The following is a 26,015-nucleotide window of genomic DNA, read 5'->3' as shown; positions in this document are numbered from 1 at the left end:
TAAGGATTATCAATTAATCGAGTCATATAAATATCATAGCCCATTCTGAGCATTGCATTTTATTTTCATTCTGCTTCAGTTAGAAGTAAAACATTGAGCCCAGCATCTGCAGTGGCATTTTCAAACTCTTCCTATGAAATAGTTATAATGACAATGCCTGGGTTTTGTGTTTTAGAAACTTTCACAAATGTACACGAAATGATGTTGTCACCTTAGGTCGATAGAATCATGACCAATAAGCATATTAGGTTTCAACATAAATGCAGGATCATTTTAGATTACCTGCTCAGTGTTTTGAAGTAACCAAGACAATGGAAATGTAAGATTTTTAATATGTTGATCTGTAATGTATTTTATGAGTTATACAAAACACTGAATAATAAAATTTAAAATAAAATAACAGGAATAAGTAAGATATACACAATAAGTTCTGCACATAGCAGAAGAGGTCACGTATGGTATGCAAATGTCATCTATGCCAAGTTTGGCATCATAGAAAAATAAGGAAATATATTTTATTTTTCTAGCACTGTTCTTCAGAGTGAAACCCCAACAAATTCTGACACAAAGTAAACTAAAGTAAACATCACAACCTCCTAAGGGGCTACAAAAATGATACAAAGATTGGATGGTTATAGTTAAACCTACAGAGACCTTAGAAGAGAAAATGTAGTTAGTGATATGTCCACAGATACAAACAAAGAACCATATTACACATGTAAGCTGTTGGCCAGGCAAATAAGGAAATATTATTTACCAGTTATCTGTTCTCAGGCTTTCGTTTTCACTCAAGAGTTACTGAAAATAGTGCAAAAGCAACAAAGGAAAATTACTTTCCTTCTTGCCTTCTTGAATGAACCCTTTTTCTCAAGATTTATGTGAGTTTTTCTAGCTGCTCAATGACCTCAAAATGTCCTGATGTAGAGAAAGTGTTTCTTCTGATCACAGAGAAAACTCAGCTGAAAGAGTTTTCTAGAGCTACAGTGAAAGAGAACATATCAAGACAGAGAAAATCATTACAGGAAGGAGTCATCAAGGTGATGGTGTCCCCCACCCTGTCATTCAAAAGTTTTTCCATCTTTTTCTTACAAGGCTGTGTTGCTTACTTCTTTAGATGGTTTTGCAAATACTGTAGCTATTAAATTATAAATAGTACCTGAAAGGAGTAACTACAGAAAGCCATTATGATCGAAAAGACTAAGAAAAACAAATGCTGGCGAGGATGCAGAGAAAGGAGAACCTTCCTACACTGCTAGTTGGAATGTAAGCCAGTTCAACCATTGTGGAAAACAATATGGAGGTTCCTCAAAAAAATAAAAATAAAAATACTGTTTGACCCAAGAATCCCACTCTTTGGATTTTACCCAAAGAATACAACTTCTCAGACTCAAAAAGACATATGCACCCCTATGTTTATTGCAGCACTATTTACAATAGCCAAGATATGGAAGCAACCTAAGTGTCCATCAGTAGATGAATGGATAAAGAAGATGTGGTACATATACACAATGGAATACTATTCAGCCATAAGAAAGAAACAAATCCTACCATTTGCAACAACGTGGATGGAGCTGGAGGACATTATGCTCAGTGAAATAAGCCAGGTAGAGAAAGACAAGTGCCAAATGATTTCCCTCATTTGTGGAGTACAACAAAGAAGCAAAACTTAAGAAACTAAATAGCAGAAAACTCACAGACTCCAAGAAGGGACTAGTGGTTACCCAAGGGGAGGAGTGTGGGAGGGTGGGTTGAGAAGGAGGGAGATTGGGGGTATAATGATTAGTACACATGGTGTGGGGGATCATGGGGAAAACAGGGTAGCACAAAGAAGGCAAACAGTGAATCTGTGGCATCTTACTTCACTGATGGACAGTGACTGCATTGGGGTATAGGTGGGGACTTGATAATATGGGTAAATGTAGTAACCACATAGTTTTTTCATGTGAAACCTTCATAAGAGTGTATATCAATAATACCTTAATAAAAAATTTAAAAAAAAGAAAGCCATTATGACTCAGTATGGAATTATATTTAATCTATCAGATAAGTCCCAAAAAGGGTAGGGAAAAGCCCAGGAAGTTTAAAATAAATGTGGGAAAGGGAAAGGGAAACAAAGCATTAATACAGGCAACAGCCTCTAAAGAGGCTATGCTAAATAACAAAAGGCCATCATATGTACTGTGTGATTCCATTTACATGAAATTCTCAAAAAGATAGAGCTATAGTGAAAGAGAACATATCAATGGTTGCCAGGGTTTGTACTTGAGGGGTGGGGACCATACCAGTAAAGGTATAGCACAAGGAAGATTTTGGGGTGATGGAATTATATCTTAATTGTGGTGGTCATTATATGAATCTACACATGTTAAAATTCATCAAACTATGTGCAAAAGAAAAGGTCAATTTTGCTGTATGATCATTTAAAATGTTAAATTATAAAACAGCTATAAAGGAAACAAAGCTCAGGATAAATGTGTGGAGTGCTGTAAGGTAAAGAAAGTTTGTATATAACAGAGATGAGGATATCAAAGATATATTTCACCTTCAATTATTGTACTTTGGACATATGCATTGCTATGTCTGGACTTTGACATTGGACGTGGTACTGGATCCAAAGTCGATTCAGTAATGTGAAGATTAGAGCTGTTTCTTCTGGGGTAATAAATTGTCTCTTGGCATAGAATCATTGGAAGGAAGCTTAAAGGTCATGGGGATCTAAACCTTCCTATCCCTTTCCAATGTGACTCTAGATAATGATTCCAGTTCCCTGAACTTAACCCCTAACTGAATTACATACATAATCGAACTTGTCATATGCTGTGGAGATCCTAGGATTTCCGGGAAGATCTATGGCTTTCATCTTGTTCATTTCATTTGGTAATACTAAGACCATGGGAAGAACATTTAAAATGCATATTTATTTCTGATGAGGTTCAAGAAGTTTGCATTTCGTATACATTTTGTTTGTATAATTTTTATGCAGAGCTGATTCCTAGCACTTTGAATCCTCATAATAACTATCTATTTTTATAACACCTGTACCTGGGTAAGAAAATAGCTCAGTAACTAATATGCTACTGTAAATCTAAAGGGGAAATGCAGATCTTTGAATCTGAGGTAAGATTCAACCTGAGCTGAAAAGTTAAAGTTCAGAAGAACAATTTTTGGGAAAAAAATTAAATCATAGGTGCATAAAAAATTATACACAGCCCATCTCTAATTTAATTTATTTTTCTGCTTTATGTCCAACTGGCAGCAATATTTTCCTCTCTTACATACATCTGCCTTAATATCTACCCTGATTTGTTTGGAAATATATTTCCTCTTGTAAAATATATAGCAATGATAAGCATTCACATATACATATATGCACACACATGCATGTACACACACTTAATTTGTGGCAAACGCTTTTGACAATTATACAGAAGTGTACACAAATTATAACCGAACAATTCAATGAATTAAAAAAAACTTAAAAACTACTCTCCAGATCGATACAGAATATTAACACCTTAGACATCTCCAGTGTGCTCCATCTCAGTTATTGGCTGCTACAAAGATATTCTCCATATGACTCCATTTAGCATTGATTCATTTTTCTTATTCTTTTGACATTTAAATAAGTGGATCCTATAATATTTACTCTCTTCTGTTTTTTTTCATAATTTAACACAATAGCTATGAGATTCATTGTTGTTACATATAACAGCATTTTGTTATTTTTCATTTTTGTATAGTATGCTGGTATGTAAAGATTTCCATTCAATCTAGTATTGATGGGACAGGCAAATTGTTTCCAGTTCCTGGCTTCTGCAAATAATGTTCTTATGAATATTCTCATACTTGTAGGTTGTCATTTCAGTTTAGAATTTAACAATGGGTGGAATTGCAAGGCCATAGCAAATGTTTATGTTCTGCCTTAGTAAATACTGTTGAACAGTTTTTCAAAATGTTTATACCAATATAAAGCCTAAAAACAATAAATAAGACTTCTTGTTGCTCCACATTCTTATTAACATTTGGTATTGTCTACCCGAACCTTTTAGGCATTTTAGTAGGTTCATAGTACTATCTTTGTGGGTGGTTTTAATTCACACTTTTCCAATCACCGCTGCTGCTAAGTTCCTTTTCTATGCTCATTAGCTATTGTGATATTATATCTTTCTTAGAGAAGTGTCTCTACAAGGCTCTTGCCCATTTTAAAATAAAATCTTTTAAAAGTTGATTTTTCTTTGCATATTTCCAGATACAATTCTTATGTCAGAAATGAGAATTGCAAATATATTCTCTAACTCCTGCGCTGTGGCTTGCCTTTTGTGCTCTTATGTCTTTTGTAATTTATGTTTTTCCCTCTTTTTTTTCTTTTCAATGTGGCAAGGCATTATCAATGAAATTAATTTTCTCAAATGAACTATTTTTAGGTTTTTGACTCTTTTACTGTAGTGTTTTTAAAAATTTTTATTAATTTATTTTTCTGTCATTTTTCCTTTGCAACATTCTTTGGGTTGAATTTCCTTTTTATTTTCTAACTTTTGCAATAAATAGATCATGGATTTGCAGATTGTTTTCTACTCCAGCATGTGTATTTAAGACCATATATTTTCTAAGCTCATTTTAAGCTGTATTCTTGTAACTCCAGGGGGAAATCCTGGGCAAATACTTTTGAAACCAAAATCAGTCAAAGGGAGTAATAAAGTTTATTACTTACAAGCAGTCCTCCACATCTCCCCCATGTCTCCCGTGACCAGGCTGCAGTAGAAGAGCCCCCATCCAACCTCTCTGGTCCAAATAAGCCCTCACTCACCCTTATAATTACCTATTGATAGGGAGATGAACTACTACTCTCCACCCCCTGGAAACACCCATTGTATGGAGATGCACTAAAGCCAGGCTAGCGATTCTGGAAATATTGCAACTTTACCCATAATTCCACTGATTTTATTATGACATTTTATCATTATCATTGGTTTACTTTTTCTCCTCATTTCTATTGAGATTTCTTCTGTGACCCATGGGTTACATAGATGTTTTTTCACTTAATTTACAAACAATAGGGGGTTTTCCAGACAGCTTTTTTTTACTAATTTCTTACTTAATGCCCCTGTGGTTACAAAACATACTGAATTATTTCTGTCCTTTGATGTGTTTTGAAATTTGCTTTATAATCCACCTAATGATCAGTTTTATTAAATGTTCCATATTCACTTGTAAATGTTACTAGGTGTGGCACTTGCTAATTAGCTCACATTTATTAATTTGTGTAGATACCATGTATCTCTATTGATTTTTGTCTACTTCTGTCAGTTATGAGAAAGCTTTGAAAAAGTTTCCCCTATCTTGTGGATTTATCTATTTCTCACATAGTCCTATTAACAGGTTAATTTACATATTTTTAAGCTATGTTAATGAGCACATACCAATTTAGAAGTTTGTCTTCTTGATAAAATTACAAATTTATCATTTTAAAATCCTCTATTATCTTTCCTAATATCTTTTTGGCTGGCTTAAATATCTGCATATCTGATGTAGATTTTATAGTTTTACAGAGTTGATCTACATATCTGATGTATATTTTTACAACTGAAAAATAAGTATGATAGCTTTCTTTTGGTTGGTTTACAGGAGGGTATATTTTCTATCCTTTTACTGTAATACTTCCTGTCTTTAAATTTTGTCATCCATAGAGTTGGTGAGTTGGGTTTGTGTCTTTTTCTCCAGTCTGATAATCTTTTCTGCCCTTTTAGTTCAGTTTAGTTAATGTAATTACTGATAACTTTGTGTTAAAATCTACCAAATTATCATTTGAATTATATTGGACTATCTATTTCTTTCCTTTTCAATCTTTTTTTTCTTTTAGTTATTACTAGCTTTTTGGCATTTACTAACTTCTTAGACATACATATTTTTTTCCTTTTACTTGTTCAGAGTAATGAGTTATGAAGGTTATGAGTTAAATATAAATTATACCTTTTATCATTTTCCAGATTTTAAAACATTGGAACTGAACTTACTCCCTCTTACCTTTTGAATCATTGTTAGCCATGTATTTTAATTCTACAATATTTTGGATGCTACAATATATTTTTATTATTTTAAGCAGTTAATATCTATTTATTTATTTTCCTAAGGTATCATTGATATACATATTATAAAGGTTTCACAGGAACAACATTGTGGTTATTACATTCACCCATATTATCAAGTCTCTCCCACACCCCATTAAGCAGTTAATATTTACTTAGAAAGCTTTTCAGTGCTTTTTGTTTTGCTCTGCATTTCTGTATTTTTGATCTGTGATCATTTCCCTCATTTAGTTAACAGTAGTTGGCAATGAATTCTCTCAACTTCTACTTTTATAGAAATTTATTTCACCTTGATATTTGCAGGTATAAAATTCTAGATTGATAATTATTCTCTGTTCATCACTTTACAGTTATTCAATGTCTTCAAACTTCTGCCATCTCTATTGAGGCATCATGAGTCTTTTTTTATTTTTATTTTATTTTTGGTATCATTAATATACACTTACATGAGCAACATTTTGGTTACTAGATTCCCCCATTATCAAGTTCTCACCACATACCCCATTGCAGTCACTGTCCATCAGTGTAGTAAGATTCAATAGAATCACTACTTGACTTCTCTGTACTATACTGCCTACCCCATGCCCCCCCACAAGATGTGTGATAATCTTAGTGCATCTTATTCCCTTTATCCCTCCTTTCCCACCCAGCCTCCCCTAGTCTCTTTCCCTTTGGTAACTGTTAGTCCATTCTTGGGTTCTGTGAGTCTGCTGCTGTTTTGTTCCTTCAGTTTTTTCTTTGTTCTTATACTCCACAGGTGAGTGAAATCATTTGATGCTTGTCTTTCTCTGCCTGGCTTATTTCATTGAACATAATACCCTCTAGCTCCATCCATGTTATTGCAAATAGTAGCATTTGTTTTTTTCTTAGGCTGAATAACATTCCATTGTTTGTATGTACCACATCTTCTTTATCCATTCATCTACTGATGGACACTTAGGTTGCTTCCATTTCTTGGCTATTGTACATAGTGCTGCAATAAACATAAGGGTGCATATGTCTTTTTCAAACTGGACTCCTGCATTCTTAGGGTAAATTCCTAGGACTGGAATTCCTGGGTCAAATGGTATTTATATTTTTAGTTTTTTGAGGAACCTCCATATTGCTTTCCACAATGGTTGAATTAACTTACATTCCCACTGGCAGTGTAGGAGGGTTCCCCTTTCTCCACATCCTCACCAACATTTATTGTTGCTTGTCTTTTGAATGTTGGCCATCCTAACTGGTGGGAGGTAATATCTTATTGTAGTTTTAATTTGCATTTCTCTGATGATTAGCAATGTAGAGCATCTTTTCATGTGCCTGTTGGCCATATGAATTTCTTCTTTGGAGCAGTGTATGTTCAGATCCTCTGTCCATTTTTTAATTGGATTATTTGTTTTTTGTTTGTTGAGGTGCATGATCTCTTTTTATATTTTGGATGTGAACCCCTTATTTGATATGTCATTCATGAATATATTCCCCCATACTGTAGGATGTCTTTTTGTTCTACTGATGGTGTCCTTTGCTGTACAGAAACTTTTTAGTTTCATATGGTCCCACTTGTTCATTTTTGCTCTTGTTTCCCTTGCCCGTGGAGATATGTTCATGAAGAAGTTGTTCATGTTTATATTCAAGAGAGTTTTGCCTATGTTTTCTTCTAAGAGTTTTATGGTTTTATGACTTATATTAGGTCTTTGATCCATTTCAAGTTTACTTTTCTGTATAGAGTTAGAGAGTAATCCAGTTTCATTCTCTTACATGTAGCTGTCCAGTTTTGCCAACACCAGCTATTGAAGAGGCTGTCATTTTCCCATTGTATATCTATGGGTCCTTTATCATATATTAATTGACCATATATGTTTGGGTTAATATCTGGACTCTCTATTCTGTTCCACTGGTCTATGGGTCTGTTCTTGTGCCATTATCAAATTGTCTTGATTACCATGGCTTTGTAGTAGAGCTTGAAGTTGGGAAAGAGATCCCTCCTGCTTTATCTTTCCTTCTCAGGACTGCTTTGGCTATTTGGGGTCTTTTGTGGTTCCATATGAATTTTAGAACTATTTGTTCCAGTTTGTTGAAGAATGGCATCATGAGTCTTAATGCTGTTTTGTTGTAGGTAATATATTGTATTTTCTAATTTTAAAGTCTTCTCTTTGCCTTTTTGTTTTTAGTCATTTAACAGTGATACACTATGTCAGTTTCTTTATTAACCTTGTTTGGAGTTCTCGGTGCTTTTTTAATATATGAGTTGATATCTTTCTTTGGGTTGGGAGATTTTGTGGCCAATTTCTCTTCAATATTACTTTACCTCATTTTTGTCTTTCCTTTATTTTTCAGTTGCCAAATTCCACTTTTTTTATTACCTTTTATCATGTTGCATATATATATCTTAAGCTGCTTTCTGAATTTTCCATACTAGTGCTTTATTATCTATTATCTAGTCACTTTTCTTCTGGTTATTAACCCTCTCTATTACTATATTTAATATTATGTTTATTATATCCATTCAGTTCTTAATTTCAAAAACTTTATTTTCCAGTTTAGGATGTTAATCTGAGTCTTAGAAATTGTAGTTCTCTGGAAAACAACTCCACCTTATATCTGTTTTATCAAAATGTGAATGACAGCTATCTATGTCACTAATATGTGGACATTTTTCTATTGTGCATTTTCTCCTTTGTTCAGTCTCTCATTAGGCCTGATATTTTTTTGATTGATTGACAGACCCTGTGTTTGAAAAATTGTAACTGCTAACGATGATGACATTACCTTCTTCAGACTGGGTTTGAACATCCTCTGCAAGGCTCCTTTTTTGGGGGGAATGTATCAATTTATCCATTCAGGAACTACATTAAACAGAGCCCAGGTTATTGTTCTAGGGACTCATTCTGCTGCTGATTTTATCTTTCTCCCTTGTAGTTTTTCAGTGCTCCTAATTAGACCCTGAGGTGATTACTAAGCATCCTTCACATTGGTGGATAATAAGGCATCATTTTGTGTCCTCGGTCCCATGAGTCAATTGAAACCATATATTTTGTTTTTCATTGGCTTTCTGCTTACCTTCTAAGCCTCTTACCTACAAAGTTGAAGAACTGAGCATGTGTCTTTGGTATAAATTCACTCTGTGTGGGAACTCTACATACCCTTCCTTTCTGGTATACCACTTCCTTCTCTCCTGTCTAGGCATCTCCTAACTCCAATTATTGCCTTTCCAGCCCTGTAATAGTGCCAAAAAATCTGCTTGTATTTCTGTTTCTTTGCCTGATTTCTCTGTTTTTTACTGATTTTTAAAACTGAACCAATTTTCTGAGAGGGAAAGTGACTTACAGAATACCAGCTCATCTTTCTCTGTTTCTCTTTATCATGGCCCTTGAACTTTCAGTTGCTTCATCAGTTCATAAATGCTTTAAAATCAACTTTTTTAAAACAAATTTTATGTGGACTTTCTAATTACTCTTGGCAGGTCTTACACAAATGTATCCATTATAACCTGAAGAAAAGTCTGTTTTATGTTTTTTATTGTTCAAAATATGTAGTGATGTATATATGTGTTAGTTTTAATAAATGATGCTTTCCTGTAAACTGTTGCTTTAACATAGTATTTAATTATATATAGATAGACATAGATTTGTAGATTTTGCTTTTAACTCCAGGATATTACATAATTTGATTTCAACACAATTTATTTATTCATTCATATTGTAGTGAACATTCACATGTCATCTTCTACTCTCTGCTACCATACACAGTAAAGTAATATTGTTATAACAACATACATGCCATTTCATGGCCCTGTATGAGAATTTCTCTGTGATGTATATAAGCTAATGGGAGGATGGTTGGATTGTTATATATACACATGCAATTTTTTACTTTTTTAACTAATGTTCTAACATATAGTATTTGAAAATTATTTTGTGTTGTTTCAGTCCATATCTTTTAATAAAATATATATTTTAATATCTTCTCACTTTTCCTAAAATTCTTGGTAATCTGGCATTACATATATGAGAAGTTTCCCTCCTAAGAGTTTATATGCCTTGAAAATTAAGTTTATGGTTTGAAAAGATAATATCACTAAAAGTGTCCCAGCCTACATAAATTATCTGAACCTGGACTTACGCTGACCTGTAAGTAGCTGGAAGAAACAGTAATATCTATTAAGAGGTTATGTTTCTATTTATTTTTCTTCAGTATTTATCACAGTTTTGTTTAACATATTTGATGGTAATTTGGGGGGTCATAGCCTTAAAAACGATTGCTTTTTATTGTCTGTATATAGTTTTATCAATGTAAGTTGCATATTTTCTTCTATTTGATTTTTTCTTGACTTTTTAACTTAAATTCATTTTTTTCATCTCCATAATTTTAATAAACCATGGTACATTCTATTATTTTAATTTTGTAGTCATTTTCTGGTTCTTTTACTATGAGCAGCATATAGTTTAACTTGATTTTTTAAGTCATTATGAAACCACTTATCTTGGAATTTATCAGCCTTTTATGCATACTTAGTTAATTAAATTTTACTTATTTTGTCTTTTTTTGTGTGTGCTTATAGTCATTTTAATTTTGTCTTTGCTGCCTCTTTTTTGGTACAGCTATTTTATGCTAGAATATATATTATCTGATAATTTATGAGACATTCATTCTTGTCAATTGTGCCAGTGTTCATCTTTATGTTTTGAAAATAAATGTATATTTCATTAATTACTAAGAAAATTTTCATTAAATCACTGTTTCGGGTGAAGAATTTAGTATATATTTACTGCCTCCTTACTTCCCAATGCACACACAAAATATTCCTTTTTTTTGTTGTTAACAGAAGGCTAAAGAAATCTCAGGAAGAGATTGAAAGAGGAAAGATGGGTGTGTTATGAAGAGCTATCAAGAAATACCTTTAAGCTAAACTGAAACAGGACAAGCTTCTAGAATGACTCAAGGTCAAACTCTTATTGGAGGTCCAAGATTGAAGAACTGAAGTAATTTCAAAAACCACAGTTTAAAAACAGGCCTGGAATGTGAAAATAAAATGAAGCCAGAAGTCATGAAAAAATTGGTGCAAGGAAGATCATGAACAAATCTGAACTTTTTGGAATATTTGGAATGAGTGTTAGTGGAGGCCTTTTGGCTTTTTGGCAGGAACTATGGTTATATAACCAAGGATATGTCAAGCTGATTTAAAGGATTTCACTAGAGATCGTACTATAAAAATTTAAATCAGAATAAATTCATGAGTGTTGTTAAGTCAAAAACTTCAGAGTATAAACGAAACTTTAATTGACTCTTAAAGGAGAGAGAAAATGTGGGCAGATATGGGAGATGTAAGAATGCAATCTGAGTGTTAGAATCATAATGAATCTACAAAAAAAGAAAAGGATTATAAAGAAAAAATCAGTTAGGACTGAATGGGATAGAGGTTGATAACTGTAAAGTAGTACTGATGAAAAGTACCACTTATAAAAGAAATATGAATATAATTATTATCTAGTAAGTTTTTCCCAGTTCTAGATGAAGGGCTGTCCATTTCTCCTCTAAGTCTGTAAGCTTCATGAGAGCAAGGATCATTTTTATCATCTTGACCAATAGAAATCCCCATACTCAACAAAACCTAGCAGATAGTCCATGTTTAATGTGTTAAAAGAAAGGAAGGAAGGTAATTTTGGGTTTGGGCTAATGAGTTTTTCACTCACAAGCCATCAAAGCTTAATTATGGTTGGCACATAGTAAATGCTGAATATGTTAAAGAAAAACAATATGGAAATGGTGCATAGTGAATGGATTTCTATGATTCCAATTGAGAAAACACTTGTCTTGCAGGATTTCAACTTGGGTGTGCTTGTAACATAAATCCATTCCATTAAAATTAGAGCCAGCATTCTTAATAGAATGATGTGGAACATTAAAACAATTATCATTATCCATTATCAGATACTTGATTCTATTCCACCCACATCCCCGTAAAATGCCTTTGTGTTACTAATCTGGGTATTGATGAATTCCTGAAGATCATTGAAACATTTCAAAATCTTTTGAAAATTGCTTTTGCCCAATAGAAGGTTAAAATGCATCCACCAATAATATTTTTAAGTGAGGGACAGGAGAAAATATAGATTAAACTATATAAAAAAACTTTATAAATCAAACTGAGACAGGACCTTGGATATAGTCAAAATACGGTGAGGGACTCCAGAAAAAGACCCATACCAAAACTCCATTTTAAACAATTAAGTGAAGTCAGAGTCACATTAATTCTCTAAAGTAAAATATCAAACTAGGAATATAAGCATTCTTCCGTGAAACTAGTTAAAAATAAAAAGCCAGGAGTAACTTGGCCTGGAATGTTTCAACATTCCCCAGATAAGAAAATAACTCAGCATAGCCCATATCTTCATTGTGTCAATTAAATGAGGCTGTTGTAAAATTTACTTTAGCCTGCTGAAAGGCCCAGCTTATCTTCTTTAACTTTGCCCAAATGCTCCTTTTCCTCCTCCAACCCCTAATCAAGTAATATATAACCTTGGCAATTAATATAGCATGCAGGTCCAGTCACAAACAATATAGTGGAAACAGGGAAGATTCCATCTTGAAGATAAGATTGCATTTTAAAACCCAAAAAGAAAAAAATAGGTTTCTTAACATAACAGACAATAATCCAGCCCACCTTGGGAGCAGGATAGGTGATTTGATCGATGTGCTCCCAAACCAAGAAGCTGCTATTCTGGGAAAGAATCAGAGCAGTACATTTCTTGTGTTAAGTCTGCAAAATAATCCAGAAGACTGGTAAGAAACTTAGTGTCTCTTCAAAGATAAACATTTTGGGACCACCTAGCAGGTGTACATCCCTAGCCTGCTGTCTCTCAACTGCCTATAAATCCCCTAGACAACGCACCACCCCGGGCTCTCTTGTCTCCTCCTGGCATGAGCCAGGAGCTCTGTCCTCTCACTGTATCTCTCAATAAAAGCCTCTCCCTGACTCTCCTACCTTGGGTGTTTGATAAGTTCATTCTTTGACTCCACAAACAAGAACCCCGGCATCAAAACTATATTATAATTAAAAATAAAAAAATGGATAAAAATAAGCATATAAAGAGCCACTAATAGTCTTAAAATTCAACTAGATTCCTTAAAACCAAATTGCATTCAAATGCTCTGTTCATTGTTTCTCAAAGTATATATAGACATTTGTAATCAGAATTGTAAATCAAGCAGGATAAACGCTGAACTCTTTCAACAGTCAGACTCACTCTGAAGTCAGCACTGCCACTTCCACAGAACGCTCTGTGTTTCCCAGGGCAGGAACTTGTTTGAGGCTGTGTGTTTTGGGTGGCAAAGGGTGGTTACCTAGCAACAATCCCTCCTCCAGTGTCTCTGCTTCTGGAGTGGCATTGCTCACGTCAGCGAATTGATCACTTGTTTGCTGAATCTTAACAGAACAATGTAATAATGTGGTAGGGTATGAATCTCAATCATTAGAATTTACAGGTTTTTCCTCTGTGTTGGGTCAGGTCCCTACTCCTCAACTGGTGCTGCCAGAAGCTTTTCTAAAGAGTTTGGATAATGAATAATATCCTATTCATCAAATGAAAATGAGAGACACCTCAGACATTTTAATTAATAACATTTATTTTCAATGTGTTTTAAAAGCAAGCAGTGAAACAGTTACTACATTCACAATAGCGTTAGCTTTGGGCAAGAGGTAATTTTATCACAATGTGCTCTTAGAAATGAAACAACCAGGTTGTGGCTGAATTCTATAGAAACAGAGTTTAAACAATCTAAACAGGTTTTAGATGACAATATTTTACCACCTGAAGGTAAAATTAATGAAATACTAATTTATATAGAACATACATATAAGGTACTTGTGTTTACAACAAATGAGTTTAACCATATGTTAGCAATAACTTAGCTAGAAAACACACTTTAGTAAATTTCACACCATTTATTTTGTTTACCTGTGATATGCATCACAAATAAATCTAATGGATGTCTATTTCTAGGGACAATCCTACTGCGTGTATGCATAATAGCAGAGCAAGTAATCTGAATGAAGTGGAAAGATGAGGACACAAGCCATAGATTCTGCCAATGAAAAAATTAAATGCAGTAAATTAGTTTGTGTGTTTTCATAGCATGAAGATACAAAGTCTGAAAAAATCTGTTAGAAGAATATTAAAATGCCAAGTATGTGGGAGCAAGTAGAAAAAGGACGTTGGTTTATAAAATTTTCCATGATGCAAAAGACTGAAGCCAATTTCGCCCCAGTGGCTACTCGCCAACATGCAGGAACCTGTCACTTGTACAGAAGCTTTCTGGGACTCACCCAGTGCACCCTCCCCACCCCCATCCAAGCACATACTGAATGCCATTTGCTCACTGAGCTCCAGAGCAAAGGAATCCTTTGTGGAGCAATAATTGACAGTTGGAATTACAGTCTGAGTTCTCCCTTCTGGAAAATGGCTAAACATTTGTTTTAAAAAAAAGCCACCTTCAGATCAAATTAATCAGAATCTGACACCATATTTTTCCCAGTTCTACAACCCAAGGAATACCATCAATTCAGAAAAAAAAAGTTTTTCCTTTGAACATAACCAATAATTATTGATATCATTCATTTTAGATTTTGGTCTGCTTTTTTGTAACTATTTTGCACAAACCTATTAGAAGTCAGGACATTCAACCAGAAACATCATTCCAAAAGCAGTCTCATTATATGCAAAAGTCATAACTGAGAGTGAGTCTGAATACAGAAAGGATTATCCCCATCTGTTCTTAAGTACTTTAACTGGTCAAATGTCAGATATTAAAAGGAAGAAAACTGACAGACAGATAGAGCAACAGCATTAGCAAAATGTTTAGACTAATAATTTCTTAGAAAATAAGTGATTATAGTGGGGAAACTTATTTCAAATGGATCAATGGGCAGTGGATTTTTTCTAACGTAATTGTAATATATCAAAGAAATATTTAGAGACAAGAAAACATTCTTGCATGTCTCAATGGGGCATTTGATGCAGAAATTTCTCTCTTCTTACTCTTCTGTTAAATAACGTCTGTAATCTCATTACTGTGATAATTCACACACATATTACTGAGCTAGATGATTAGGAGATTTTTATGTTAGGAACTAACAGGGATGAGTTTCGGGGCTCAGTTCCGTGTGCCTCTGAGCCCCCAAAGAATAGCAAAGCTAATCTTCAGTAGTCCAACAGTTAAAATAATTGATGAGTGTGTGTTAAATCCTCAGAAGGGAAGGGAGGAAGAAAGAAGGAAGGGGCGAGGAGAGGCTTGGAGGGAGGAGGGGACGGGGGCAGGTGCTGATTTCAACCCAGTAGCGTCAGGATTGCGTCAATTCGGGTTTCAGCCACGTCTAGAGTCTCCGAGACGAGCTTTTCAAACAGCCAAAACAGGAACAGGGGCGGCAAATCACTGTGCGCGGGCGAGTGGACCTCTCTCTTTGCCTCCTCCCTGTTCCAGGCGCAGGTCCCCTGGGTTCTGCGCTGTTGTTTTCAGCACTCGGGAAAGACGGAGCTTCCGATCCGGGCAAGTGAATCAGCCAGGGAGTTTTCCGTTCAGCACCTCGGACAGAGCACGCAGCAAAAAAATGGCTCCGATTACTACCAGCCGGGAAGAATTCGGTAAGCAAGTTACCCAACTTACAACTGTGATTGTTCTTGAATACTCCGAGTGGATTTTCGGTTTTTTGTTTGTTTGTTTTGGTTTGGTTTGGATTTTTTTCCGCGGGATGTTGAATATAGATTTCGTAGGTAGGTTATCTGAAAGGAAAATGAAAAGAGTAAACGGGCTATCGTGGCTTATTTCTGTTGTTTCTCCCTGCCTTAGTATCTTTCTCCTTGAAATTGCCTTTTGCCAGGGCGATTGTACATCCAAGAAGTTCCTAAACGTTAAGGTAGCTCTATAAATTACAGCACGCGCTCAGTAAAAGGAAGGGAGTCTGTTGTTTGCTTGCTGGTTTCATTAATTCTGTAGGTGATTTTTATTTGTAGGTAAATCTGTATTTAACTTATTCGGGGAAGCCAAATGTTTCAGTGATTATATAAGGGCTTGATCTCTGTATAAAACAACTTGTGTATATGGGGTTTGGGATGTATATTTTAGTACAGAGTGTACCATAAGGATGTTTTCTCTGCTATGTTTTCCTTCTATCCTTGAAATATGTTGCTAGTGGAAGAAAAAGAAATCTATGATGCTGGGGTTAAAGGGATATTTGAAATAGACTAGCTTAGCCCCGTTTCATTTCACAGGTGAGGTAACTAAAGCCCAGAGAGTTGAGGGAAGTGTTGCAGGTCAAACAGGTAACTAAAATCTACTGAAAACTAGAATTAACATTACTGTTTGCCATTTCAGTTTCCTTTTTCCTATAATAAAATTTGGCAACTTTGCTCTCCTCTTTTTCAGTAAGTAAAAATCAGGTGTATTTCTTCAAATAAAAAATAGTAGTACTTTCAGTTCCCATTATATTCCAAAGAAAGAGATCAAACTTGTACTCACTTTATAAGTATTCCAAAAAAAAATTAGGGTATTTTATAGAAGTTTGTGAATAAGGAATGCTATCTACAAATGCATGGTAAGTGTTATTAAACTGAGTGAACTGACTGAAATATTTACTATCAAAAGCTTAAGACCTCACCATAGGGAATACATAAGGAGCAGGTAAGTCTTTCCACATCATATTGAATAGTTTGCCATTTTGCATAAGTATTAAATAGAGAAAATTTATGATATTATATTCAGAAATGAGTTTCACATTCTTCCATTTGGATGATTGATTTTATAGTTTTGTGATGTTTATTCCCAATTTCTCATTTGAAAATGAGAAATTTTCTAATACTAAGGCATTTTCAGACTATGAAATATTTTCTAACTTGACCGATCAGGATTTATAGAAAAAAAAATGAAGGTAATTTTATATTGCTTTTATTGTTCTTGCTGCAGAATTGCCTTAGTTCACAACTTTGCTTTTGCTTCTTGGAGTTGGATTCTTAGAGTACAGGGATGGATAATTTTTTTTCCTCCACAAAGACTTGAGTAGAAGGAAAAACTGAAAACCTGATACTAAGTTTAGCTGATTATCTTTAGTTCTTGCCTTATTATTTTTCTATAGCATTCCCTGCTTTTTCTATTTGGGGAATTCAAGGTTTATTTTTCATCTTTACATGATTCAGTTTATTGATATAATTAAGCTAGAGAATTTTTTATTTTGTTTTGGGCTTTTTGTTTTTGTTTATTTTTTGCTTTTTATCTTCTTAAATATTTCAACTCTTATTTGTCCTTTCTTAATCTTATATTCTTTAAGTTCAGCTTCATGATTATGAAGTAAATAGGCAGAAGATTTGGGGGGATGGGGAAGGGGAGTAACAAAAGATTGTTCTTCCAGGTTTTTTTAAAAAAGACTTAACCCTTTTTTGACTTGGCCTTTTAACTTTATTATTCACTATTTGAAATAAAAAAAAAGTGGATTGGAGTTGAACTAAGTGTAGGTAATATTACATTAGTTATTTTCACTTTGATTGTATTAAACATTGACTCAGTAGATGCACTGTGTCCAGATAGAGCAATACTGCTTTTACTTAAACAGCGTTGCTGATCATTTGTTGGAGAAATATGCCTACATATGGAATATGAAAAGCTTCATGCATAATCAGTGTTACCTAATGTCAGTAATTTAATGTGCCCTCAATCAAGGAAAGGATGCCAATTTCAATTTGGTTACCATTTGCCATGTGGAAATGTGCTAGGGAAAAAAGTCAGTTATGGATAATATTTAACTCTTAATTAGCTATACACACTCTTGTCATTATACATTAAGCAGTGATGATTCTCCTATAACCATTGTTTAGTTTTTATCTTATTTAAGTGCAATTATTTGAACTTTGGATAATTCACTGAGAAATTTTGGGTTGGTATAAAAGGAGTTTGTAGTGTTATAAGTTATGTATTAATACCCTGCTGTTCATCTTTTTATTCTTTTCCCCTAACATATGTACATTTCTTTTACCAGTGTTTCATAATTTGGATAGAAATTATTAATGAGTCTGTAAGAATGGCAGATAATATTCCACCATTTCTTTAAATTACGTGAAAACCACTAAGTCCCTAGATGTTTTCTACTTGAATCTTGGGTAAATAAAGAACTACTAAGAATACAGAATCTCTCACTTTTTGAAAAATGTGCATTTAGAGTTCCACAGTCACTTAGAATTGATGATTCTGAAAAGCTTCAAAATGTCAATGAAAACATAATGGAATTAGTACTGACCCATCATGCTATAGTTGACTCATGTTCTCTGAGAAAAGCAAGGTAGGTCAGGGTCATTTAGCATCCCCCATCCTTGACCCAGACCCAATTTCATCTTTTCATTTTATTTATAAAAAACTACTGAAATGAAGTTTTTTTTCTGTGTGTCACACAGAAATATGTTTATTTCTACAAGTGATGTGATGTGTGTATATAACTCATACCCAGAACATTTGGGAAATAATTCAATCTGTGCACCCTCCAGCAATTGCCACTTCTAAGTATGCTTTCATTTCTCCAGCTCTGCTCCTTTAATGTGTGTTATTGGTCATTTGATTTTTCAGATGAAATCCCTACAGTGGTGGGGATCTTCAGTGCATTTGGCCTGGTCTTCACAGTCTCTCTGTTTGCATGGATTTGCTGTCAGAGAAAATCATCCAAGTCTAACAAGACGCCTCCATATAAATTTGTGCATGTGCTAAAGGGAGTTGATATTTACCCTGAAAACCTAAACAGCAAAAAGAAGTTTGGATCAGATGACAAAAATGAAGTAAAGAATAAACAAGCTGTGCCAAAGAATTCATTGCATCTTGACCTTGAGAAGAGAGATCTCAATGGCAATTTTCCCAAGACAAACCACAAAGCTGGCAACCCTTCTCATCTGGAGAATGTGACCCCAAAGCTCTCTTCAGAAGGTGAAAAAGAGATGGTTTCCCCTGATAGCTTAAAGTCCAGCACTTCCCTTACTTCAGAAGAGAAACAAGAGAAGCTGGGAACCCTCTTCTTCTCCTTAGAGTACAACTTTGAGAGGAAAGCATTTGTGGTAAATATCAAGGAAGCCCGTGGCTTGCCTGCCATGGATGAGCAGTCGATGACCTCTGACCCATACATCAAAATGACGATCCTCCCAGAAAAGAAGCATAAAGTGAAAACCAGAGTTCTGAGAAAGACCTTGGACCCAGCTTTTGATGAGACCTTTACATTCTATGGGATCCCCTACACCCAGATCCAAGAGTTGGCCTTGCACTTCACAATCTTGAGTTTTGACAGGTTTTCAAGAGATGATATCATTGGAGAAGTCCTTATTCCTCTCACAGGAATTGAATTATCTGATGGAAAAATGTTAATGAACAGAGAGATTATCAAGAGAAATGTTAGGGTAATTCATTTTTAGTACTTCAATATTTACAAACAATCTTTTACATAGCTTTATTGTATAGAGAGGATTTTCATTCAAATAATAAGTTTTGTACATATCATCTTACCATGTTTAATTATTATTAATCTAATCAAATGGGAAGCCAGAAAATAGAATAGATGAAAGAAAATTTAACCCAAAACTGGAGTGCTTAAATTTTAATTATGTAAAATAAATAGGCCTTCTTTATGGATATTTATCATTTATATAAATATTTTTGTTAAATTTTTTCACAAATATTTTGACCGAGACTGCCACTTAAAGTGCACACACATATTTCTTATTCATAAGGAAGTTAACAAAGATACTTCAAGGTCAGGATAATTGAATTTGAAATTGAAATTTAAAATTAAATCAATTCATCTGGAGGATTTGGAAGTTGTATTGACTTTTCATAGAATTGCTTTTTAAGGAAGAGACATCACATCTTAGCAAATTATAAATTACCATCTTTGTGTTGTATAATAGCAAGTGAATTACTGGGCTTTCATAGTCATACTGCTTTGGTAGTTCGAGATTTTTAGAAAATAATAAAACATATTAGTCATATTTGAACCTATTTCTACTTTAAATACTGATCTCAGTTGATTCCAACTGTGTTATTTCAGAATTATTTCTGTCTAGAAGGCATATTTTACAGAATAACAAAGTTTATTTCAACCATATCCTTACTTTTGTCTCTTTATTGAAATAAATGAAAATCAAGGTACATAAACATCAAGTAGCTTGTTTGAGACACCCGTCTGTTTAGTGGCATTCTGGGAATGAAGATGTGTTTCCTACTCTGATTTTTCTTGGACTGCTTATTCATAGTCACCTTATGTCAGCTTTTGTATGACAATATACTAATGTTTTAGAAGTTCGGGCCAGCCATCATTCTTAGTCATTATCAAGTCCCAAGTATGCATTTTGTTCCTTTCAGTTAAAACTTGTACTTTGAGTTTTTGGTTATCTTACCTAATATCTTTAAAGTACAACATTTAAGTAGAATGCAAAGAAGAATCCTATAATAGTGGTCAAAAACAACCCCTCAATAATTGAGGCAGTTCTTGCCAATATTCAATAAATTCCTTGGATTAACTGAGGACTTTGGGGGAAGTTTTAACTCTGTTAGCCATCTTGGCCAGGAGAGTGTTGAGGGTTAGAATAAATTTCAGTTGGTCTGAATTCAATTTCCTGTAATGTCAGTGCTAAAGAATTTAAAATCAAATCAAACTTAACATGAGTAATTTTGCACTATACAGATCAATTCAAGAAAAAAATTTTACTATTAATAACTTCTAAAAGTAAAGATTCACTTAAAAAGCAAAAGCTAAAATTACCTTCATACAGATTATACTCTATCCTTCTAAACATTTCATGGGTGTGGCTAACTCACTACAAATTTTACCATCCTGCAGTATCTAAAGAAACCACGAGATGGCAGGCAGTTCTTTTTAGGAGGTGGTGATGTTGTACACACGCTTGTAGTTACTCGAGTTCCTTAGATAATAAATAAAAAATAAGTAGGAAAATTAGATTTAAATAAAAAATCTATTATGTTTCTTTAAAATGTTGGTATAGTAAAAATGTCAAAACTAAAATAATAAAAATACTTATCACATGTCTTTTTTTTGTTTAGAAGTCTTCAGGACGTGGTGAGTTACTGATCTCTCTCTGCTATCAGTCCACGACAAATACTCTCACTGTGGTTGTTTTAAAAGCTCGACACTTGCCTAAATCTGATGTGTCTGGACTTTCAGGTAAGAATGCTTCGGCAAAACTCAGGCTCAGTGTATAAGTGAGTACTACATTGGGCAAAACAGTTAACATCTAACATCATCATGATTTTAATTTACATTTTATTCATGACTCCAAGTGATGTGACTGTTTTTATGTTTCTCATTTTAAGGCATGATGATGTGAGCCAATGCTATTAGCAAGAAGAAAACTATGTAGTTCTAAGATCTAAGCCAAAGCCAGTACATGGTAGATATCTGAATGGGGTTGAAGCAGAAAACAGTGATAAATGCAGTGTGAGAGGCCATTGCCAAAGTACAACAATGGAAATAAAGTGCAGGTTTGGGAGAAGAGTTCTTAATTTTAGTATTTTAAATGAACTGGATTCCCCTTACACTTCTTAAAGCAGATACATAAGGAAGTAATTCCTTATGTATCTGCTTTAAGAATAAGCTTTTAGTTTTATGACAAATTTTACAAAGAAAAACTTGTATATTTTTTTTAATGAAAGAACACATCAGTTGATAAATTGATCTGAGTTCAAATCCTAATCCTTCAATTTCTTAGCATGGTAACTTGAGTATTTTTCTTAATCTCTACACAAACTGGACATAACACTAATTACCTTGAGGGGGATTGTGAGGTCTAGAAAGATACACTTCATTAGCATCAAGCTTTACTCATAGTTTCACTTTGTTTTGACACATTTTCATTGCAATTACATTTTATTGGCATGCAGTAATTTCCAAGGGCACTGTTATCTTGAGATCAGTCCTCCAGCCGGGTTTTGTCAGTGAAATGTCTGCTGTTTACCATTGCAGATCCCTATGTTAAAGTGAACCTGTATCATGCCAAAAAGAGGATCTCCAAGAAGAAGACTCATGTGAAGAAATGCACCCCCAACGCAGTGTTCAATGAACTGTTTGTCTTTGATATTCCTTGTGAGGGTCTTGAAGAGATAAGTGTTGAGTTTTTGGTTTTGGATTCCGAAAGGGGATCCCGAAATGAGGTGATTGGGCGGCTGGTATTGGGAGCATTGGCGGAAGGAACCGGTGGCGAGCACTGGAAGGAGATCTGTGACTATCCCAGGAGACAAATTGCCAAGTGGCACATGCTCTGTGATGGTTAGCATCCTAGCCAGGATGAGTTGGAACTTAATGATTTTTACTAGGCAAGGAGCAATTTTCTGTTTTTTATACATGATTACAAGCTTTTAAGAAGCAGCTATCTTTCTTTTGTTGTTAGAAATGGATTGAAATAGCAGACCAGAAGGTAACTGTAAATGTGTATTGTGATAATTTCCCCCTTTATTAGAAAAGTTGGATAGGTTTTCAAAAGATGTTCAATTTCCCCTGCAGGTTACCAATGGTATAAGTAAGAATAGTCAAGCATTTTATGAATACTGTGCTACAATCCCAAATTGTGGATGTGGTTAAAAGGTGATGATCTTCCTGGGACATGTCCCTGGAAATCAATGTGATCTTTAGGATTTGGAAATGAAAAGCATGGCTTCTCTTACGAAAATTCATCCATTTTTATTCAGGTGGGGAAATCAATCTTTTCTTTACATCCAAAGATATTAAAGAAATGTTCTCTAGTTTGTTTTTACTGATTATGTCATGTGCAAATGCTTGTCCTGCATTTAAAAGTATATGATCATTTCTCTTTGGCTTGGAATTATTTGGTACAATTTTATCATAAAAAGAGTAACAGGTTTGTCTCAGAAGGACAGCAAACAAGCTGAGAAATCATTTTATCAAAGGACTGAGTTGAGAACACTGTGGCTGAAATATTATTTTTCTCCCCCTTAAGGTTATATGTGAGTCAAAATGTAAAATATAATCTCACAGAAGAACCATTGTGTTGAATTATTTACTGCCTATTACAAGCATCAGTGTGATCTAAGAAAGCCCTATTTACCTCTATGAAGTTGTTGAATTAGCTAGTGGGCAAAGAAATAAACTTCAGCTAGAAATCCATTAAGAAATGCAGTTTTCTTATAGGAGGTATCTATAGTACACAGGTGTATGTTCAAGGCTATCCCTTGTACACAGAAGGGGCATGGCTAAGACTTCATTTAGCTTGTTCTTCCCCAGGAAGGACTAAGCTACCATTTGAAAAGGAAAACAAACAAAAAGACTGATGTTTTAACCAATGCCAGATAGAAAGCGTTACTTGAAACAACAAATTAAGTAATAAGACTAAAAAAATGTTATACAGCAAGCTTAATGTAATTTGCGTATGTTCACACACAATATATTTAGGCTGTCAAATTAGCACAACAAAGTATGTTTCACTCTCTTTTCTAGGCTAATTTTGTCTTGAGCTGTTGTCTATGGAACAGTTAATAGACGTGTGTCTTGTACTGTTTTCCAGATCCAGGGCTACAAATTCATTAAAAACCTGTTAGAGTAAAGCATTGCCCTGTGATTATTTGGCAAGAATTAACTTGAGTTAATGTCACTACATTTGCTTTTTAGAGAAGTATGAGTAAAACTCGGTACAGTTGAATTACTAAATATGCAAGTTAGACATAAAGTCTACTGAAAATTTACATTTTGAGTCAGGTTTTGTGTCAGTCCTTCAGCAGTTTTGGAGAATGTGTTCATTATCATAGTGTTTGCAAATTCTATGATGATGCATTTTCAAAACAACTTCTACATGCTTTTTATGACTATTCCTAATGTAAAGAAAATGTTTTACATTCTGTGTGTACACAGATTGACGTCAACTTCTTTTTTGTGCTTTAAGATGACTTTGGGATTAAAAAGAATATTCCTCAATCATTGTCTTCATTACACCACAAAGTCCCCTCACAGCATCTTGGTCCAGTCAGCATTTCTAAGAAAGAAACATGAAATAAATTGTAGTCAGTGTGGGGCTTGAGGAAGTCAAATGGCCTTTATGTATGTGTATTTGGTATCGTGGGCCATGGAATATAGTAAATATATTTGGAGCTCTGAAAAGTTGTGAGGAAGTCAACTCTAAGTATCCTTCACAATGGCCTGAAGTTAATAGTGGTAGTTGGAGAGTGATTTTTTTTTAAGTGGAACAACAAAGCCAACAATAAATACTTTGAAAATTATAATGAATAATTTGTAAATAGTTTTTAGTTTTTAAAATTTAAAGTGTTATTGAGTGTGAAAAGTTGAGTACAAGTATTTGCAACTGCTTTTAAGACAAGAAAGAAAAATGCTAGAAAGGAATTGAAACAGGCAGGGGCAGATGTGATCCCATCATCTTCTGAAAGCTGTACTGTTTTATAATGTATTACAATATCAATGTGAATATCCTGAATTCTGTTACAAATCCTGCACTGTATTAAACATGTAAATTAATTGTTTGTCTGATTAGCCAATCTAACCACCCTAAAGGGGAGGTATCCATGTTTGAAGAACTGTGTAACTCAGTAACTGACTTGTTCTGACGTTGTAACTCAATAGAAGTGATTTGGGAGGAAGCATGGTGTATGAGATGGTGTCTGTTCTTTTGTGCCAGCTCTGTATGATGTTTGTAAGACCACGTTTGTAAAAATGAATAAATTGCTGCTTTTGCCCAAACCGTTTAATGCAAATTTTCTGCCAGTGGAGTCCATAATGAGGCTTCTCTTATTTATTTCTAAGCTCTCAAGTTTCCTAATAGATCTCCAAATGTAGATTAGAGAATAGCACTAAGATCTTCCATATATCTAAATTTTTTTTTTAAATCCTCAAACCGATCATCTGGAACAGTGATCATTATCCCTATTATAAAGAAGCAAACCTGAGGCTAAAGGAGCATCACAGTCGGCGCACACGCCCTTGGGCAGTGGTGGAAGGAGCTCGTGGCCACACCACCCTCCTCCAGAAGGCCCACCACTCCACTCGGTTAGACTCTTAAAGGGCTCATGCCCGCATCCTCTGACTTCTCCTTTTCAAAGTGTAGTCACTTTTCATGTTTTATTTACTGTTTCGTTCTGCTATTTTAAAATCACCATTCTTTATTTACTCTTCCTCTCTTCCTTTTTTCTCACTTTCGACCTATTTCTCATTTTATTCTTTCATTACTTATTTCACATTGCTGCCTTTATAGTCTTTTTCATTTTTCCCGTGTCCTCGCACTGGGTGGAGTTAGTTAGTAAAATGGTGTGGAAACAGAAGTCTTATTACTTCTTAGAAAGAGTTGGGGGAAGGAGCCCAGGACGTCTGCAGTGTTCCCATCAGACACTAACTGAGGTCAGTGGAACAGCAGCTCCAACCCCTGGGAGGATCAGCCCTTTCCTACAAGGAGGTGTTCTCTGTCATCACACTTGGAAAAATAGCTTTGTAAATGGGACACCACTAAAATTTCCTGCTGTTATATTTTTGTCTCAAGTCATATTAACTGTATTAAAAGTGTGTAGAGGTATGTTAAAAGAGTTAGTTGGTCATTAGATTTAAGTGCTCCAATAAATTTTAAGTATGTCTACCTGCCAAACACCACCAGAAACACTGAGATTTTCCAAGGCAATTAGTCACTAGGGAATGCTAATTAAAACCACAGTGAAGTACCACTGCACACTTATTAGAGTGACTGAAATTCAAAAGTTTGGACTTGTCAAGTGTTGATGAGGATATGGGAAACTAGATCTTTCCTACACTGCTGGTGGGAAAGTAAAATGTACAACTGCTTTGGGAAACAAGTAGTCAGTTTCTTTAAAGAGTTAAAAATACACCTACCATATAACCCAGACATTCCATTTTTACCTAGGAGAAATGAAACCATATGATTCCATGAAGAGTTGTACATG

General features: G+C 34.5%; 1 protein-coding gene and 1 long non-coding RNA gene across 2 annotated transcripts in view; one reads left to right on the top strand and one right to left on the bottom strand.

The window, feature by feature from the left end:
• Window positions 1-13,395, bottom strand: part of LOC140843543 (uncharacterized) — a 62,543-nt gene extending 49,148 nt beyond the window's left edge. Inside the window, exon 1 of the long non-coding RNA XR_012121389.1 lies at window positions 13,316-13,395. This is a non-coding gene — a long non-coding RNA (uncharacterized lncRNA). The remainder of the gene's footprint in view (window positions 1-13,315) is intronic.
• Window positions 13,396-15,389: 1,994 nt separating this feature from the next.
• On the top strand, window positions 15,390-24,803 carry SYT4 (synaptotagmin 4). Its single transcript, XM_017649747.3, has 4 exons — window positions 15,390-15,709; window positions 18,675-19,489; window positions 21,150-21,270; window positions 22,069-24,803. Exons 1-4 carry the CDS (start codon window positions 15,676-15,678, stop codon window positions 22,374-22,376), a joined length of 1,278 nt encoding a protein of 425 aa, XP_017505236.2. The 5' UTR covers window positions 15,390-15,675; the 3' UTR covers window positions 22,377-24,803.
• The last annotated feature ends 1,212 nt before the right edge of the window (window positions 24,804-26,015 follow it).

Source organism: Manis javanica, chromosome 9, assembly GCF_040802235.1.
Source record: "Manis javanica isolate MJ-LG chromosome 9, MJ_LKY, whole genome shotgun sequence".
Lineage (NCBI taxonomy): Eukaryota > Metazoa > Chordata > Mammalia > Pholidota > Manidae > Manis > Manis javanica.
This window is presented reverse-complemented; position numbering and strand designations above follow the sequence as displayed.

Bases quoted from the DNA above. Each gene is read 5' to 3' on its own strand.
- SYT4 (XM_017649747.3), top strand. From the start codon at position 15,676: ATGGCTCCGATTACTACCAGCCGGGAAGAATTCG. The intron at 15,710-18,674 runs GTAAGCAAGTTA...TTGATTTTTCAG, and splicing joins TACCAGCCGGGAAGAATTCG to ATGAAATCCCTACAGTGGTG. The intron at 19,490-21,149 runs GTAATTCATTTT...TTTTTTGTTTAG, and splicing joins TTATCAAGAGAAATGTTAGG to AAGTCTTCAGGACGTGGTGA.